The sequence below is a fragment of the Hibiscus syriacus genome, unplaced genomic scaffold, assembly GCF_006381635.1.
Source record: "Hibiscus syriacus cultivar Baekdansim isolate YM2019G1 unplaced genomic scaffold, ASM638163v2 tig00111398_pilon, whole genome shotgun sequence".
In the NCBI taxonomy this organism is placed as follows: domain Eukaryota; kingdom Viridiplantae; phylum Streptophyta; class Magnoliopsida; order Malvales; family Malvaceae; genus Hibiscus; species Hibiscus syriacus.
In genome coordinates this window covers 410,001-429,676 of record NW_024063081.1, presented here as the reverse complement: position 1 = coordinate 429,676, position 19,676 = coordinate 410,001, and the positions used below count along the sequence as shown (strand labels likewise).

The following is a 19,676-nucleotide window of genomic DNA, read 5'->3' as shown; positions in this document are numbered from 1 at the left end:
TTAATTTAACAATAATATATACCGTAACGTAAAAAATTAATCATTAGACGCCTATAATTACTAAATTAATATCTTAAAACTCACTCAAATGTATATGTACACATAGAAGCAAATATGGAATAATTAATGAAAATATACATACAATATAATCACACCAAAATTTAAATACACAAGAATGTTCAAATAATGTACCGACAAACAAAATTAATCCGATGAAAAGGGTTGTTTCTAACGAAGTCCGGAACATTAGAGGCCTTCAACAAATTTTCCAAATACTCTCGTATGTTTCCGCCTTTTCTGAGGACATACATAAATAATTTCAATTATCAAACTAATGAGTGCAATTTTACTAACAATAAATTAAATTCGCATAAGCATGAATAAATTTGTGTCATACCTAGAGCTTTGTCGTTCGAATGGGAAGCAGCGTCAAAGGTATGTGGACATATGTAATTGTATTTCTATATAAACACATAAGTTGTTAAAATAATCAATGTCTGAACACCTGTTCAACTGATCAGAAACATATTGCATAATGCAACCTACCGGATTATAAATCATTTTTTCCGCTGAATCATCGACCAAAAGTGTATTTAGCTCGTTAAAATCTGGACACGCGTTCCAAACATCATTGAGATCTTTACAATAGGTAACAGAATCGTATGTTTTGCATTTTTTTTGATCCTGTTCACAAACAGTCGAACATAAATATGTAGGAATCATAGACAAGGAAAAGTCAGCAAACTGTAATGACATTCATCTTACCCACACGAATAGAAAATGCTCGGAAATACAGGTAGTTTCTCAAGTACACGGTCGACGTTATGCCTGAGATTGTAATCAAGATTGAATGTTAACATTCAAATGTATATTAACGATTTTGACTACAGTAATTCAATTGCCTCAAACATGTTCTAACCTCATCTTTGAAGACCAAAGGGCAACAACAAAATTGTCGACACAAAATTGCATAAATTCAAATAATCCTCTTCTGAGGACAACATCTACAACATGAAGAAATGAGATTAAAGTTCTACGCTTATATGTTAAAATAATGGATACAAAAGAATAGAATTAAAACCTGCCGGCAGTCTTGGGATGTAGGCAAGGACACCATTGAGATCAAAAATTAAAAGTTTTCTTGAAGGCGGCGTTGCAGACACGATATACTTGTTTGGATCATCATCTTCATCATCATCGTCATCATCATCATCATCGTCATCTTCATCGTCAGCTTCATCTTCTGCGACCGATTGGTTGTCCACATCTGTTAAAAGAAAATAAAATAAAGTTCAGAACGTGTAAATGTTAAGAAACATAGATAATGAATTACCTAACTCGTTTGATGTCGTTGACGTAATTCGTTACGCAACATGGAGACTTCACGTTGCAATGATGAATATCGGATCGCATTCCACTCACAAGGGAATCAATATGCTCCCGAAAATTGACCATGTATTCCATCACGGTCTTAATTGTGACATCCTCTGCAACTGTTGCTTCTTCCATCATTGCGTCTCCACTTGGTTGCTCTTCTTCATGGCCAACGGGTCCATTTCCTCCCTCTCTTGATCTAATCCGACCTCCTTGACACACTTCCAACCGAGTTTTTCAACAAAATCATATCCCGCTTTTTAATAAATACCATGTCAATCTTGCGGGTTAATCGAACAGGGGCGTCATGCGAAAAATCAACTTCCTTCTTCTTCAACAGATGGTGATGACACATCCATATGGTAGTGTAGTTGAAATTGTTGCTCCCTTTGTGACCATATATACAATTGTATTAAATATGAGTTTTGCAATGTTTGGAGCCGTTTTGGATTTATACTTTGCTATCCACCAATAATCGCTGTCTCGAAGCGTTGAATGTTTTCCCCCACTAGGCCGGATATACCATGTGAGCATTTTGTGAAACACTCTCGACTCTACATCGAGGTGAATTGGGCTATTTCTAGTAACCCGTTTAATTGTAGACCAATCTACACCATTTTCATCTGAATCCCCTGTATTCGCTACACCTAAACCCTCCGCAATAGACTCTGGAGATATATATATCCTTCCCCATGACATGTGTATTAATTCCTATTATATTAGTCTTATTAGGCTCGTGCTGTAAGGAAGCATTGTTGTAGAAGACTCTAACTAGGTTGGGATAATATCTTGGTTCTACACCAAGGAATTCAAGCCAACCCCAAGATGTAAATGTGGATTTAAAACTAAATGCATATTTATCATCAAACAAGAAACCCAGGTCAATGACACGTTCGGGACGAATCTTCCTTACTTTAAAACTCGTCTGCCATCTTTGTTTCTCCATGTCGGATCTAAAGTTCAGAGTTTCGAAGGACCTGATTTCCTCAGAAGAATCGTTTGTTACAGAAGGAGGTGGTTGAGAAGAACTGGGTTGAGAAGAGCTTTGAGAAAGACCTCGCTTCTGACGCTGACGTTTTGGAGCCATTTTGGTTGGATGCTACCCCTATTACAATGGAACACAAACACATTCAGGATAAAAACTCCAATATAGAAATCAATCAAACCCATAAAATATCGATAAATTTACCTGAATATCTGATCGTCACTTATGATAACGGTAGAAGGAAGAAAGAGGAGAGGAAGATCTGCCTGCTTGCATTTATGTTTAGGGTTTCTCGATTAAGAGTACTATATAAACGGTGGAAAACACTTGATATTTAAATTAGTATCGACACAAAATATATTAGTGTCGACACATTATTTAGACATATTCTCTCATAAAACCGGTATAATTGTACCGGTTAGATTAAAAAATTACATATTACATTATACTTTTGGGTTCGATGATTTTGGGATCGACACTTTTATATATGGATCGACACTTTATTGATTCACCTTGTAAAAATTCATTCTGGAAAAAAATATCGACACAAACTATATTAGTGTCGACACATTATTTAGACTTATTCTCTCATAAAACCGGTATAATTGTACCGGTTAGATTAAAAAATTACATATTACATTATACTTTTGGGTTCGATGATTTTGGGATCGACACTTTTTTATATATGGATCGACACTTTATGGGTGCACCTTGTTTTTAATTCATTCTGGGAAAAAAATATCGACACAAACTATATTAGTGTCGACACATTATTTAGACTTATTCTCTCATAAAACCGGTATAATTGTACCGGTTAGATTAAAAAATTACATATTACATTATACTTTTGGGTTCGATGATTTTGGGATCGACACTTTTTATATATGGATCGACACTTTATTGATGCACCTTGTAAAAATTCATTCTGGAAAAAAAATATCGACACAAACTATATTAGTGTCGACACATTATTTAGACTTATTCTCTCATAAAACCGGTATAATTGTACCGGTTAGATTGAAAAATTACATATTACATTATACTTTTGGGTTCGATGATTTTGGGATCGACACTTTTTTATATATGGATCGACACTTTATGGGTGCACCTTGTTTTTAATTCATTCTGGGAAAAAATATCGACACAAACTATATTAGTGTCGACACATTATTTAGACTTATTCTCTCATAAAACCGGTATAATTGTACCGGTTAGATTAAAAATTACATATTACATTATACTTTTGGTTCGATGATTTTGGGATCGACACTTTTTATATATGGATCGACACTTTATTGATGCACCTTGTAAAAATTCATTCTGGAAAAAAAATATCGACACAAACTATATTAGTATCGACATGACCCTTAATGTGTATAAGAAACATGTACAACAACATACTGCTAACTTTTCTCATCTCATTCATAATTATATTCACATAAAAAAATAAATCGTATACAAAATTATAAATCTTATACAAAATTAACTCGACATTTACATCATTGCATCCTTTTGTTATTCTTATGTAATATTGCGGCTTTTGTTATCTCCTGTCTTCGTTCATTTTGATTGTGGCTTACGAGATCATTTAATACTCGCGATCGATCCCAGTCTCCAACACCTATATTCAAATTGTCAGAACGTTAAGTATTGTCAACTACAGCATTCAATCTACGACTTTTAACAATTTTACCACAAACAATTTTTCTATCCACTTACAAAATCACCAGTTGCCCCTGTAGAACCGATCGATTCCATCCACATCATCACATACATGCCGCAATCATATCTGTTACAAAATTTGAAAACCACACATGTCAATTATGATGAATACTGCATAAATTAAGCTTTCTATTTGTGATAACATCTCATACCCATTCAATTGCTTATTCTTCTTATGCTCCACAAATTTGAAGTTTTTCAAGGGATACTTTCCTAGAGATCCACATGACTCAACCCAAATGCGTTTCTTATTATAAGAATCTAATATTTTAATCTGCATTAAAATAGAAGAAGTTATGCACCAAAAAAATTATGCATTATAATTTACATAATGTCCTTTCATACATACATACATACCAATCTCTTAGCATCCTTCACTCTCTGTTTAGCTGCTTCAGTTGTAAACATACTATCATATATTGTTACAACATGATCTACCATATCCAACACCAACAGATACCAGTGTGAATTATGGTAGTTTATTGTGATCATTATCTGCAACAAATTTCACACCCAATTTGACAAAATTCAACATTCTATATCCGAAAACATCATTTGCAATTGGTATGGTGTCTTACCTTCTCACAGTCCGTGAATTTCACATAGTTATCCAATATGACACCCCAGAAGGTAGAAATATTCTCAACACTTTCTTTATTGTTGGCTTCCAACGCCTGTTGCTGTAATTACGCAACAAACATTATTAATTTACCGTCTATAACACTACTTTTCAATATTTATTAATTTAACTCACCACTAAGAGGTATGGAAGGTAGCCAATCCTCCGGTGTGACTTTTGAGAATCGTAGCATATGGTCCAGGCGAGCAAATCGATAACCTAACAAAATTAATTACACAATCAGAACATATTCAATAAGTTTTATTTATTTTCTACTTTCTACTTACCACACCGCCAACCCATTCTGTAGGCTTCAACGTTGCAACGTCGTATACAGTAGCGAATTGATTTCCCATTGATTACAGAATATCTGTATGAATCATTAGGATTAATATCTTGTCATGAAATATTTAAATATCACTCACAAAACAATATATTTCACTTACCCCGATTCTAACTCGCTATTCCATAAATAATCACAAATTGCAGCTTCGATGTCATCAATTCCAGTTGGAATGTCCGCTTTTTCAACCTACAATTTTGCATACAAATTTTTGTCACAACAACATAATAAAAATCAAATTAAGTATTCTTTTATTAAACTTACCTTCTGCTTCTTCTTCTGGGGTGCAGGACATTCCGAATCCAAAACTGCTGCTATGACACTCTCCGGTGTATAAAGCACATTGGGCCTCTCCTTCCTCCTCATTTCTTCCATCTTCTTCTTCCTCCTCCCTCTTTTCTTCTTCATATTTTTTCAGTTCATCGTACTTTTTTTCTACATAGCTCTTCATATCTTTTATTTCACCCTTCAATTGAGCTCCTTCATCCGAGTATTTATCAACCACCCCCTTCACCCCCGTAAGTTCACTCCTCAAATCAACAACCTCCTTCACCACTCCCTCAAATTTCTCTCCCGTCACCATCTTAATATCACCCCTTAACACCGAAACTTCTTTCACCACTTCACCCCTCACACCTCTACTTCTTTCACCACTCCATCTATTTTTCCTTCCACTACCCCCTTATGCCTCTCGAGTTTCTCTACGACTTGATCAAGTTTCTCTTCGACTCTTGATTGTCTTTGCATGATTTCAAATTGGATTTTTTTGATATCAGCCAATTCAGACATCAAAATGTCGAAGTTACTCTGTTTTGCTTCACCGTCGTCCCACTCACCTTCATCCCCCAATACTTCTTCCCTCAATACAACCATCCCTCCTTTCTTCTCCTCTGCCTCCACTGCCTCCTCTACATCCTTGCCAATAACCTTCAAAAAATTAAATTACAATATTAAGACATTGATTATATTCTTAATATTATTTAATTACATTTATTACCATTTCTTGCTTCTTCCCTCTATCCAACTTCAACTTCACCATCACTCTAACCACCTCTTCCTTCCCCCATGCACGGATGCGTGCCACTCCGGTTCTTTCATAAGCCGGCACTGCCTCACAGCCCGACCAAAAATCGAACAGTGCAACCTGCATTTATAATAAAATTAGAATTTTATATAAAACACAAAAAGTGATTCAACTCATTTACCTCTAAGATTGCTATGCACCCTTTGAGGTATCTCTGGCTGCCCTTTTTAAAGGTGATAATTGATTCAATCAATCTCGAATGGATATATTCAGCCCAATTGAATTCACCCTTCAAGCCTTCATCGCAAATGAGCTTCATATTCCTTGTTCGTTGACGTATCACCCGTTGGACAAAGAAATATACCGACAAGGTACAATAGAACTCGGGCCTTCAGCTCATCCCCCAAGTAAGATCCACTTTTGATATCCTCTTCAACTTCAGTATATGTCACCTTATGATTCAAACCATATTTGGAGGCAAGTGCTTTCCAGTTCTTACTCCTACAGACTTCTATAACACTTTTGCCTTTGTTTTGTACCCCCAATACGGCTGCAGCAGTCGATACCCCCAGAGGGAATGAATAATCACCATACTTAGCCATACATTGACTGACGTCAAATTGTGCCATCAAGGATCGACACAATTCCCTCCGAATAGGTCGATCCCTTACTCCGATCAACGATCCAAAACCTATTTCTCCCCACATTCAACTGACCCTTCTCCTTAAGGTGTTTAATTAATAAATTCACCCTTTTAATGCTGCATCTTGTCGAAACTTCCTACATTTTTTAACAATATATAATGTTATAGTTCTTATATATTTTGTATCAACGTATTTACAAGTTTAATGAATACCTTATTTTCATGTGCTTTCCTCCGTTCTTTGTATTCTTTACTATCATTCCTTGACTGTGATGTAAGGTTCCTTTTCAGCATCACTCATTGAATTCCATTTGGACCTCACATCTTTTTTCACCTAATATTAAACATAAACGTTTCTTAATCAATACATTAACACTAAATACTAATACTACTCAATGTCAATTTCATTTTACATACCGAACCGCTCTGTGTGCCATCTCCCTTCATCCTTTTGCATTCGGCCATACTGTTAACATTTAAAATTTGTAATCAATTTAAAGTTTATCGATACTTTAATCCAATTACCATTTCAACAATAATAACAAAAAGACATTGATACTTACTAGAAGTACATATATCCACCCTTTGGTTGCTTTCGAGTCTCGGCCTCAATTTCAAAGTCATCTGCTCCACCAACAATTTTCCAACCCATTGACTCCATTTTTCCTTCATATATCAGTTTACGCAAATCAAATTATTTTGTTACATACACTTTCAATATACAAATATAGATAACTACTCTTGTGGTAAAACGGTTTTCTTCAAAAGAATTTGAATGGCCACACCAAAATGTGTCGGCACATTTATACAACCTATAATATCATTTTCTACCTATAATATTTAATAAAAGTATCGACATTTATCGTTTTCCTTGAATATCTATTTCTACCTGCAATCGGTCCCAAATGCTTCCTTACTCCAAAACCCCAAACAACACATAAAAAACCCTATCGCGATTACTGTAATAATAAAAATTAGGGTTTCGACAACATACTTTTCGATTCGACTGCAGCAACAAACAAACAAACTTCGCTTTAGAAACGCCTTCTGAAATGCAGCAACAATTACTCTTCGATTTCAAAAACTCGTCCGTTCTATCTATTTTCAGAGGATATTTAGCTTATATTTTCATCGGATATGTTATTTATATTTAATCGATACAAATACAAAAGTGTCGATACTTTTATGTCAGGTGTCGATACTTTCGAAAGGATAATTACCTATTCTTTGAAAGTGTCGATAATTTATTACACGTACTTACGAAAGTATCGACACTTTCAATATATCCGGTATCATTTTACCGTTTTTATCATTTTGATACCGGTTTTATCATATTTTTACCTGTTATATCGTTGTGGATCGATATTTTTTTTTAAAGTATCGACACATTATAGGCGCTATAACTGCTTCTCTTTTAAATTCACAAAGTGTCGATCCTTATATAACGTATCGACACTTTTAATTTTACCGGTTTTATCATTTTGTTACCGGTTTTATCATAATTTTACCTGGTATATCGTTTTGGATCGATATATTTCTTAAAAGTATCGACACTTTTTAGGATTTAAAACTGCTTTTAAAGTTATGTAATTTATGTTTCAATTTATTTAATAGTGTTTTATGTTTTCCACCTACAATATTAATTTAATAATTTAATTTACACAAAATTTTATTTGATTGTTTTGATATTTTATAAAATATTATTTAGAATTTAAATTTAACAATATTAACCAAATATAATAATAAATATGTTTTCAACAGTGAAATAAGTATGGACACTTTTATAAAAATGATATATACTTTTTTGAAAGTTATGTAATTTATGTTTCAATTTTTTTAATAGTGTTTCATGTTTTCCACCTACAATATTAATTTAATAATTTCATTTACACAAAAAATTATTTGATTGTTTTGATATTTTATAAAATATTATTTAGATTTTAAATTTAACAATATTAACTAAAGATAATAATAAATATATTTTCACAGTGAAATAAGTATGGACACTTTTATAAAAAGGATAGATAATTTACAATATAACAGGTAAAAATATGACAAAACCAGATTCATTATGACAAAACCGGTAAAATTTACTTGATATGTTAAAAGTATGGACACTTTTATAAAAAGGATAGATACTTACCGATAACCAAAAGTTTACCGGTTACCAAATTTTTTAATAGTTTTTCATATTTTCTACCTAAAACATTATTAGTTGTCAACATAATAGGTACCGCTAAACCGAATTTATTAAATACATTTTAATGTATCCGGTAATGCTGTATATTAGCCGTATATTAACCCGCCTTTCCTGAGACATTCCCCCGAAACATTCAGTAAGGAGAATAATGAGATTACAGCCACACACGGACTTCGAGAAACAGCGACAGAAATGGCAAACCCATCTTCCAAAGCTACAGTTCTCTTTTCTCAGGAGCCGCAAACGATATCTTCTACTGCCGCGGCGGCGACTACCTCCACAAATTCCGATGATAGGACTAACTCGCTCGAGGCTCAAGTTATACCTTTCTTTAAACGCGTGGGATCTGACGATCCCAACATAGAAAACTACACTTCCAAAGACTTTTACTCCAATCTCTTATGTAATACTCTCAAGACCCACACCGTCCGACGTGGCCACGTCTCCTGCTTCGTCACCGTCAAACCCTCTATCTCCGTAATTCATATGAACCTGTTATCCTTTTTTATCAGAATTATAATCTTAATTTATTTTGAGGTCCTTTTTTTCCCCTTTTGTTTCTGCCAGAATTATTTTGGTGGATTGCATGGAGGGGCTGTTGCAGCAATAGCGGAAAGAGTGGCGGTTGCGACGGCGAGGACGGTGGTTGGTGAGGATAAGGAGATTTTCCTTGTTGATTTAGGAATGTCTTATCTTTCTGCCGCTCCAAGAGATGTGAGAACTCTTTAGGGTTATCGATTTTTTAATCTCGTTTTTTAATCCCAGATTGTAACTTTGATTCAATTTTCTGATGTTATCTCACCGCTGATTGGAATTTGTTCAAGTTTTGATTTCCCCATTTTTTTTACAGAAGATTTTTCATCTAATTTATTATATCAACTTGCGAACCGATGGAATTTACTCTGTTCACCATTAATATTAAGTTCTAATTATCATTTTTAATAGTTTGAGTGATTAGAAATTAGTATTTATTTAAAAATTTCTTAGCCCATTGATAATGCATTTATACTTTAGACGTAATTGTTCGAATTTAAAATATCCAGAAAAAAATATTTATTTTCACCGCTGAGACAAGCGTTGTCCTTCAAGTATTTCTTTAATTGAACATTGTACTAATCATCAGGGAGCTCTGGGTTGCTTTTGATAAATTGCATTATCTCATTTGAAAATTATGCCTCACAGAATAACAACACTTGTTTTCAACATGCAGGCAGAGCTGATAGTTGATGGATCTGTTGTGAGAAGTGGAAGGAATATAACTGTAGTTTCGATCGAATTCAAGATGAAGAAAACTGGGAAATTGACCTATACTTCTCGTGCTACCTTCCATAACTCACCCGTTTCCAAGTTATGAAGTTTCCCCAAGTGAAAATGGTATTGTCGAATGAATATCCATATTATTATGCCCTTAGTATCCTCCAATTAAATGTAAGTGCTTATTTAGTTACAATGAAAGCAGAAAGAATTTAAATTTTATTTTTATTAGAAAAAAATGTCAATGTTCATTGGGTTCACAAGTAGGAAATTTATAAAATGTAAGAAATAATTTAGATTTTTATGAATAATAAATGCTAATAAGCTACAATGTATAGCAGCCAATGCACACATATATACATGAGAAAAGAACCCAAAAACCTATTTGGCATATATCAGTTCTTTTTTCATCTCATCGGCATATCCATTTATAGGGTATGTGGATATATATTTAGGTGCTTGGCTTTATATTCATAGGGTGGTGGGGCGTGGCAACTAATCATCCAAAACCAAAATTACAATTTGCCTATAAATGCCGTCTCATTTGATCTTTTATGTCCTTGCTTGTTCCGGAATAAGGCGTTGACGGAGTTCAGCAGATGCGCCGGCCAGTTCTGCAGTGAAGACGGGCATATTTTAAGCAAAAAATAAAATGCGAAAAAGATTCACCAAGATGGCTTACCTTGATCGGTGAAATCGAATAAAGGAGGTAGAGCTAGGCCGTTGGGTAAGCATGCAGTGGGGTCTCTTAAATCATCAAAGAAAGGGTGTGCACAAGCCTCCAACTGAAAGCCAGAAAATAATATACAACTTGGTCATAAGGGCTGGGGATAATTACACGACTGAAGTTCACTATCGAGTTCATATCAATAAGCATAAATGCATATGCAGCTGAAAACAACAATGATACAATATTAAATACTTACAGCAGTGCAGCGTAGGTTTGGCGAATACTGAAGCAACCTTGATACAAGATCAACTGCATCAGGGGATATTCTCCTGTTAAAAATCTGAAATTTGTAGCTCCGGTAAGATTTCTGCTTTTATTGTACAACATATATGTGAGTAAAAAGTGATTAGAAGATGATCTAATAAACAAACCTTATGCCATGGATGTGCTTTGATCTGAGGGAATCTGAACTCGGTATATTTTGGATTCATACATTTAATCTCTTCTCTAGTTGGTGTTCCCAGTTTCTGATATTATTAAGCAAAAGGAAGTGAACAAGATGAAAAAAAAAACACAGAAAGAAAAGTAAAACTAGAGTAACAAATAAGCCATTGATGTGCACCTTAATAATTTCCACTAGTTGATCGACACCACTTTCACCAGGAAACATTGGCTGCAAATGGTGTGGTACATAGTATTATTGAATAGAAAATAGTTTTTCAGAAGCCATGGATGCCTTGGATATGAACTCAAAAGGGGGCAGATGGTAGATAGAAGAAAGTATAGTTTTGCTCAGTGTGCTTCAATGAAGAATTTCAGGATGTCAAGGCTCTATATATATATATATACAACTCACCTGTCCAAGCAGAAGCTCACCCATGACACAGCCAACAGACCACATATCAATAGCTGTTGTATATTCCGTTGCCCCAAATATGTTCAGGAGCCCTATAATATCGTGAGCATATATATGATATGTTGGGTTCACCGGGCACCTGAAGATTGCAGAGTAAGTATCAGAAGTTTCATAATAGACCAGAAAAAGGGATTTTCAAACTTCCCAAAAGATTCAACATACCAACATCTTTGCACTACCAAAATCACATATCTTCAGCTGGTGAGTGTAGGGATTGACCTGCAAATACATCAAAGCATTTGCTCGGATATGATTTAGCATTGAATAATACTAATAATTATGAGAAGAATAAAACCAATGACATATTAAGGCCAATATCACAGACAAGACACATTACTTCACGCGCATACACAGAGAAATCCTTGGACAAGCATTATGACTAACCATCATAATAAAGACAGATTCACACGTTTTAGTGCATTCAAGATGAATTTTTTTTTGAGGTGATAGGTAAAACTCTCAAACAATAGATTGAAGATTTCTTAATTAACCTCCAGTTTCTAACATAAATGCAGAAATGTCTTACCAGTAAATTTGTGGCTTAATATCACGGTGGCTTACTCCGATCACATGGTGTAAATAATTTAGAGCACGGAAAATCTAAAAAAAAGAGCAGTATAGCTTATCATAATGGTGCACTTAGAATATAAGCGCAAAATGGTTATATCAAAAGTTGGAAAGAGTGGTATTTCACAACCCATTACTAATCAGCTAAATTAGGCAAGGGCAAGTATCACCTGGTATGTATACAATTGCACAAAAATCATTGGCATGTGGCGATTCATTCTACAATAGTGTTTTGAAACTCGGAAAACTGTTTCGGGTATATACTCCAGAACAAGGTTCAGATAGAGCTCATTTGTGTCGGTGGATGAAAAGAAATAGTGCTTCAATTGGACTGTATTAGGATGATCAAGTAAATGCATAATCTGGAGTTCCCTATTCTTGTATCTTTTATCCTGCAGAACCTTCTTTATAGCAACAGATTCACCTCTCTCCAAGCACTTGGCCTTCACAATAAACATAAAAATGTGTGTTATTATCTCAGAGAAAAATTGTCGTTATATTCAAACAGCAAGAGAAAATGGTTATAGACATGAAAATGGTGACATGTCAATATACTCGTACCTGAAAGACAACACCAAATGAACCAGTTCCAACGACATGCTCAGCCATATACGAGATTGTCTGAAGCCCAATAGAAAAAGATACATTGTTAAGCATCAATTGTTGAATAGTACAAACTGAATAATCAAATGTACCATGCACGTAAACCAAGATTCTAACATGACAAATGGATTCAGAAACATTTTTTTTATAAACTATAAGAAACAACCACCACAGAAAAAACTAAATCCAACTCCACCAAGAAGGAAAAAGCAGAGGGAATATTTCAAGAAGAAAAGGTATCCAGCAACATTGGTTCACACATAAGCTGATAAACATAATTCAAATTCCATATGAGCGGTTAATCATGTGAAACAAAATGTCAACCAAAATCAAATCACCTGTTTTGGATGCCCACTTCGACCACTAACAACAGTAGTAATTATTTGACCTGTTTCTGTTCCATTCCCTTTAATAACATTTGCCCCAACATCCTGTGCAATACAAGTTTCAAAACAATAGTTTTAGAAGTGAACATGGAAGCTAGAAATATTTTAGACAGCTTTAAATCATTTCAAAGATTAATATAACATTATGCAGAAAATCGGTAACAGGATCTCTTTAAGAACCCTAAAGGCCTAAACCATAGCATTAGCAATAGATAGATTGGTTACTCATTGATTCAAATCAACTTCCCAACCAAGACTCAATTCAAGCCATAAAAATACATAGAAAATAGTGATTACTTCAAATTATATCACGAGCTTCAGAATTTTTATGTATGAACAGATCAGCAACTTCTCAGAACGCATTTCAGCATACTTGGTTAGTAATTTCAAAACAAGATAGATATAAAGACGAGATTTAAACGTATACTTTTGGAAGGTTATAAGACCACAGAATCACCTTATCATCGTGGCCACTAGTCTTCGCATCTCTAATTCTCATTTCATGCATTTCATTAGGCAGTCGATCAAGACCGGATTTCTCCATTACATTAACAGAAGCTACATTGGACGAGCTTGCTACGGACTCTGATGAAGTAGAATCCATATGCAGGTTAGACCAGAGCCGCTCCTCTCAATGAATTTAATACCCCAAGATATTAAATTCTGATTCTTGATCAACTTTTTCCCTCCTGCTGCCGCAGTCCCCACACTGATGACTGATGAGACAAGTACAATGTTATCAAAATAAACAATACATTAAAAAACAAAAGCCCAAGGAAACAAGCATCCTCATATAAATAGAGTACCTCATATATGATATATTGGTATCTATAGTATTGAAAGAAGAAGAAAATAACTCATATTGCACATCAAAGGAACGTGAATAAGAACAATGTTTTCACTGAAGTAGCTTAAAATAACCTTTAAAATCCGATACGTTTATTTGTTCTTTAATTCCATCTTCTCAGCAAACAAACAGAGATCAACGCCGATCGAATCCACGGAAAAGGCGAAAAAGAAGAACTTACGTGATCAGAATAAATAGAAGATCGATATCTTCAGACGACGCATCACATTCCTGATTTTAGATTTCACCAAAACCACACCCTATTTTCCTGGAATAAAATCAAAGAATTTGGCCTTCATCGCCAAATTGATATAAACGTAGAAGAGAAGAGAGAAAGCGGGCTTTCTCTCTTCTACTTCCACCTTCGTTGTTATTACCCGAAAATGAATAAAACAATCCTAACAAACTTTTAATATATTTATTTTGTTAAAAGAATCCAGATTTTATATATATGATTCCTGATTTGCCAATAAAAGCTGCCTCGACTTTTGAACTTCAGTCAAAGGACAAATTTGAACCGTGGATTCTTTATTGTTAGAGATCCAACGACCAGGGTTTGAGAAATTTTTGGGTAATTAACAAAGACTTGTTTTTTAATGGTTTGATAAAACTAAAAGGTGTGTTTACGGCGGATACTGGCTTCTTTCTTTAGACACACTTATCCATCGCCGATTATTCAACAACATAAATACTGACAAATTTGCAAATAAAAGAATAAATACCAACTCACCACACGGCCATTAACATATTCTGCAAATTCCCCATTTCAAACAGCAATTTTTTTTAAATAATAATAAACACTTAATATATTCAAAGAAAAAATCGAAAGAATGAAGGGAGCAGATGAAGAAATTGGCATTGGGGCACCGTTATGGTTACCATTTGGAAGATCATGGGGTCAGGCCTTAGCCCGAAGTGTTCGGATCGGAGCAGCATTGGATTCTGCATACAGAAAGGGGTCCATAGATCGGAGGGACTAAGATATCGCACGTGTAAAATCAAATATTTAGACATGTTTGTCTTAAAGAACTTTAAACTCCAAATTTCAAATTAAAAGAATCTGCAAACAATCTTGTTTTTTTTTCCTGAAAGTTTTCACTCATATATAACTAAATACATATGTTTGTCTTAAAGAACTTTAAACTCCAAATTTCAAATAAAAAATAAAAATATTTTTTAAAAATGATAATAATAATAATAATAACATCAACCAATCGAATTATGATATTTATATTGTACGAACAATTTGGTCCGTGATAGGTGTAATGAATGGGGGCAAACGATCCTGCTTGAGATCTCGTCTAGTGTGATGGTAGTGGAAGAGTATCGACTTCAAAGGTCCCACAGTGATATCATCACTCATCAACCGATGGATCAACTGTCCAGGGATGATACGGTTCACGAGCTCATGGATCCCCCTTGCATGTGGTTTCCACTGCAAAACACACAGCACAATTAGTTATTTTAGTGATAAAACAAAACCAACCACCTCATTTAATTCAGTCAAACAATGTATTCTTCCAACGACATACTTTCGTACCCGAAAACGACTCTTAATTTAATCAAATTTTATACAAATATTTCGATTTTCGTTTTCATTCACTTAAATTAACATTAGCGTACAAAGGCCGAAACATCCTTCTTTGTCGTTACTCTCTTTTAAGACTAATTATGATTTTGGACACTCTATTATGCTAAAATCTGAAATCTAAATTCATTTTATTTTTATATTAAATTAGAATAAATAGATTAAATACTAAATTTTAAGATAGTAGAGGGATTAAAACCATTATTTGACCTTATTTCAATATTTATTTTAGGGTAAATCACAAATTTAATATCAAACTATCACTTTTATTTTGTTTTGGTCACCGAACTATTTTGTTTTGTAAAATCATACCTAACATTTAGTTTTTGTTTAATTTTGGCCATATGTTGTTAAAAATTAACGATTTTGTTGAAGTGTTACCGCAAGGTAATTTAACGTTATCATTGAATTGTTTTTAAAAAATTGTCATGTCAGTTGTTTTGTTAAATTTTTAACGACGGGTGACCAAAATATAATAAAAACATAGTGTTATGTATGATTTTATAAAAAATAGTTAAGCAATTAAAACAAAACAGAAGTGATAATTTGGATACTAAACTTGTAGTTTACCCTTATTTTTATTTTATTACTAAAAAAACATGGCTTCTTCATCACCTATATAAATAAGCTCATTCCATGGAGCTCCCATACCTCTCACCTCTCACCTCTCTCTCTTACTCTTTACTTGCCACTTTCATATAGTTTAAATCTCTTTCTTTTCTTTTTGATTTCGCGCAAAAGCTTTTTTTTTTTTTTGCTGCAATGGCGGCATCTTCGACCATTTCATGTTCTGATTTGAACCCTAACTCTACAGAGAGAAAGCACAATTCGCCATTAGAACGAAGTCCCCGAATGCTAAAAGATTTCCTCCACGATGATTCCAACTCATGTTACTCAAATGGGTTCAAATCATTTCCTAGAAAATCTTCCCAGAATTACAGCATTTCCCGAGAAAATCCAAACTATGGACAAAGACTTCAAAGAAGCCGATCAAGAGCTGCCTCCGCAACTATCTCAGCATTCCAGGCAATGATCAACGCCATTAAAAGCATCCATTTATCTTCATCGGTTAAATCTCCTTCCATCTTACTGCCCAGAAGCCTTTCACGTAGACTGTCGAGAAGGAACTCACAACCACAGCTCAACGTCGAAAACAAAATCACCGTGACAGTCAAAGACATCATACGCCGGAAATCATTCCGTGATTTAGTAGGAAAAATCTCGTCCCTCTGATTTTTTCTTCTTCTTCTTCTTCTTCCTCTCATCATTCCACCACCGCCACCAGCACCCCCACCACAACGACGGGATCCAACACTCCTTGTAGCAGCAGCAATGGCTCAAGCTGGTGCGACAACGATTTCACCTCGGAATATTCACCGTCCGACGAATACGGTGAAAACGAAGTTGACATCGTGGGTAAAAAGTTGTCATCGTGTGTCGGCAAGGATCCCATGAAGACGAAACAACAACAAAGACAGCAGCCAACACAGATATGGGACCCAAAGTAAGTAAAATCTTCATGTGTCTGCTGGTGAGGGTCCTTAGATGCCTTACATTTACGTTACCAGCCAGTGTTTGTGTTGTCGTTTAGTTAAATGCTGTTGACTTTTTTGTTTCATTCGTTGTTTTGTTTAATCCTTCACATTTGTCTGTTTTTGAAGACAAATATACAAAAGATAAACCATTAGAGTTTAAATTAACACTTTAAGTTGAACATGGAAGCTTCTTGATGATTGAATATTCTCCACTTTTGTGGAACTTTTTTCAGTATGCAAGTGAAGAGACAGAACAGCAGCACAGTCCAATGTCGGTGCTTGATTTCGAATATGGTGAAGAAAAGGCATGGCAGCTGGTGAATCGTGTGAAAGAAATAATTCCATCAACAAGTCATGAAAGTAATATTTGTGTAGATAAACTGCTTTTGGATCTAATTAGAGAAGAAATAGAGACAAAGTGGTATCAAAATGAAGAGCTGGAGTATTTTGAAACGGTACGAAAGCTGATAAAAGCATGGATCGATGGAGCAAATAGCGAGAGCGAGACGATAAAAAGGGAGGGTTGTGTTAGAGAATGGAAAGAGAGGGAAGGTGGAGGAATTGCAATTTTCAGGAAGAAGAAGAAGAGTTGGCAACGGGAGTTGAGGGATGGGTAATGAATATTTTGGTGGATGAACTATTAGTTGATCTCCTATGACAGAAAAAAAAGGACGCAGATGGTGTGAATCGACATGAAAGCCTGTGGAATGCCCGGAGAAACCAGTTTGCAACAACCAGGGATCGATCCTCTGCTCTTGTGGATGGTATCCAGAAATAAAGAGATGGAAATGCGGCGTCTGAGATGACAATACGTGTATCATATGGAGAGGTAAAAATGTGGTAAAATACATTGGCTTACGTCTCCCAGTAAAAGATAGTAAGAGCTTGGAGCTTCCAAAAAAAAACCCCCATAAAATAGGCAAATCTCTTGCCCTCTGTATTTGGGTACTGAACGAGAATGTTGATTATTTTTTTTAACAATTCATATTTAGACGTTGAGAAATTCTACTATTATTTAATTAATAATTTATGAGAGAAGAGACGTGTCAAAACTAAGAGCTTTTAATCACCTGTTGATAAAATGTTAAAATTTTGTAGAATAAAATAAACAATTGTAATATTGTTTCAGCAAATATATAAGGTTAATGTATATTTTGTCCATAGTTTTAACTTAATGGTTGGGATTTAAATATTAGTCCATTATTAATATAGATGTCATTATAAAGCGATAGTGGTGTTGTACGAAATTATTATTATCGAAAATAGCGTGTGAAGTGGAATCACACCTATAATAATGGATAGTGGTCACAATTTAACGGGTAACGATTAATAGCAGCTATAGTTGTATGCTATTCCCGTTATTGGTTTATACGGTAAAATTTAACAAATTTTAACAAACAATGACACAAAAATCTAAGACATGCTTAACACACAAGAACACTCAAATGCCCAAAATTATGAAACACAAGTAGCACTTCAAAGTTAAATGTGTACAAACTTAAAGCTTGAAACTCAAAATGAAGCTTCTTGCTTAACTTCCACCAGGTTTCTTCTAATCTTTGGAGTCTGTGTGCGCTCGAATTGAGTGTACTACCCAATTGGACACCTCAATTGTTGAGGTGCGTCCATGCGTACGTGTATAAGTTTGATTGTTAATTATTTTTCACTGAAAACAGGATAAATTATACGAACAGTCTCCCTTATTTTTGGTCTGACCAAATTTAGTCAACGATTTAAAAATTAAGTGAATTTGACCCCTTACGTTATTGATCCGTTTAGTTTTAGTCATTCAATTGTTATCTCCATTAAGTCTTTAACTAAAGTATTACGTGACGGTTAATTTTTTTTATAAAAAAATACTTGCTTTTCTTCTTCTTCAAAGAGAAACATCTCAAATCCCGTACTAATATATTTAAGCAAAACAACTCTTTTTTTTCCCTCATAAATCTAATCAGTTTACCCACATATCCACTAATCACAAATCATAAAAACTACTCTTCACCAACCCAAAAACTTCATTCTTGACATGCCAGCTCTCCTTAAATATGGAAATTCTATCTTCTAATTCATTAATCGATAATCTTTTCCATTTTCCTTGTTTGTTAAGCACTTTTACTTAAACTATTCAACCTTTCACTGTTACCGTTGTTACCGTTGTCGTCAAAGGCTCAACCTTTTCCTTCCATTTGTAAACCCAAACGCCATGAATCAACCTAAAACGCCATTAATCATGACTGTGTCATGATTAAACCGAGAAAAATTATCTCACAACGTAAAATTTTTGCTCGTTACCCTTCCTTTGTTGTTTCGAGTAAGGTTCAGCCCTTGATTTTGATGGTCAGAAATTGTTGAATCAAAATAGAGTAAAAACTCTAATTGATCCAAAAAACTCTCTTTAGA

General features: G+C 34.5%; 3 protein-coding genes, 1 long non-coding RNA gene and 1 pseudogene across 4 annotated transcripts; 3 read left to right on the top strand and 2 right to left on the bottom strand.

Annotated features, from left to right (window-relative positions):
• The first annotated feature begins 9,065 nt into the window (after positions 1-9,065).
• LOC120161306 lies at positions 9,066-10,268 on the top strand. Its single transcript, XM_039171582.1, has 3 exons — positions 9,066-9,387; positions 9,478-9,624; positions 10,121-10,268. Exons 1-3 carry the CDS (start codon positions 9,103-9,105, stop codon positions 10,262-10,264), a joined length of 576 nt encoding a protein of 191 aa, XP_039027513.1. The 5' UTR covers positions 9,066-9,102; the 3' UTR covers positions 10,265-10,268.
• Positions 10,269-10,488: 220 nt separating this feature from the next.
• LOC120161067 (shaggy-related protein kinase theta-like) lies at positions 10,489-13,060 on the bottom strand. Its single transcript, XM_039171363.1, is given in 12 exon segments — positions 10,489-10,778; positions 10,847-10,949; positions 11,091-11,174; positions 11,266-11,361; positions 11,457-11,507; positions 11,691-11,772; positions 11,774-11,829; positions 11,913-11,977; positions 12,284-12,350; positions 12,488-12,760; positions 12,879-12,938; positions 13,013-13,060. Coding segments are annotated over 12 exon segments (1,047 nt in total). The 3' UTR covers positions 10,489-10,716.
• Positions 13,061-13,264: 204 nt separating this feature from the next.
• On the bottom strand, positions 13,265-14,591 carry LOC120161308. The gene is made up of 3 exons (XR_005519473.1): positions 14,335-14,591; positions 13,764-14,022; positions 13,265-13,351 (listed from the first exon to the last, which is right to left on the bottom strand). It is a non-coding gene; the product is annotated as an uncharacterized LOC120161308 (long non-coding RNA).
• Positions 14,592-16,413: 1,822 nt separating this feature from the next.
• LOC120161307 lies at positions 16,414-17,940 on the top strand. Its single transcript, XM_039171583.1, has 2 exons — positions 16,414-17,245; positions 17,510-17,940. The coding sequence occupies exons 1-2, from the start codon at positions 17,234-17,236 to the stop codon at positions 17,891-17,893; spliced, it is 396 nt and encodes a 131-aa protein (XP_039027514.1). The 5' UTR covers positions 16,414-17,233; the 3' UTR covers positions 17,894-17,940.
• A 28-nt stretch (positions 17,941-17,968) lies between these two features.
• The window catches only part of LOC120161066, a 7,500-nt pseudogene continuing 5,792 nt past the window's right edge, over positions 17,969-19,676 (top strand).

What these genes read in the sequence shown, in the direction of transcription:
- LOC120161306 (XM_039171582.1), top strand. Translation starts at nt 9,103, where the DNA reads ATGGCAAACCCATCTTCCAAAGCTACAGTTCTCTTTTCTCAGGAGCCG. An exon ending in CCGTCAAACCCTCTATCTCC is followed by an intron (nt 9,388 to 9,477) that starts GTAATTCATATG and finishes TGTTTCTGCCAG; the next exon opens with AATTATTTTGGTGGATTGCA. An exon ending in TTTCTGCCGCTCCAAGAGAT is followed by an intron (nt 9,625 to 10,120) that starts GTGAGAACTCTT and finishes TTCAACATGCAG; the next exon opens with GCAGAGCTGATAGTTGATGG.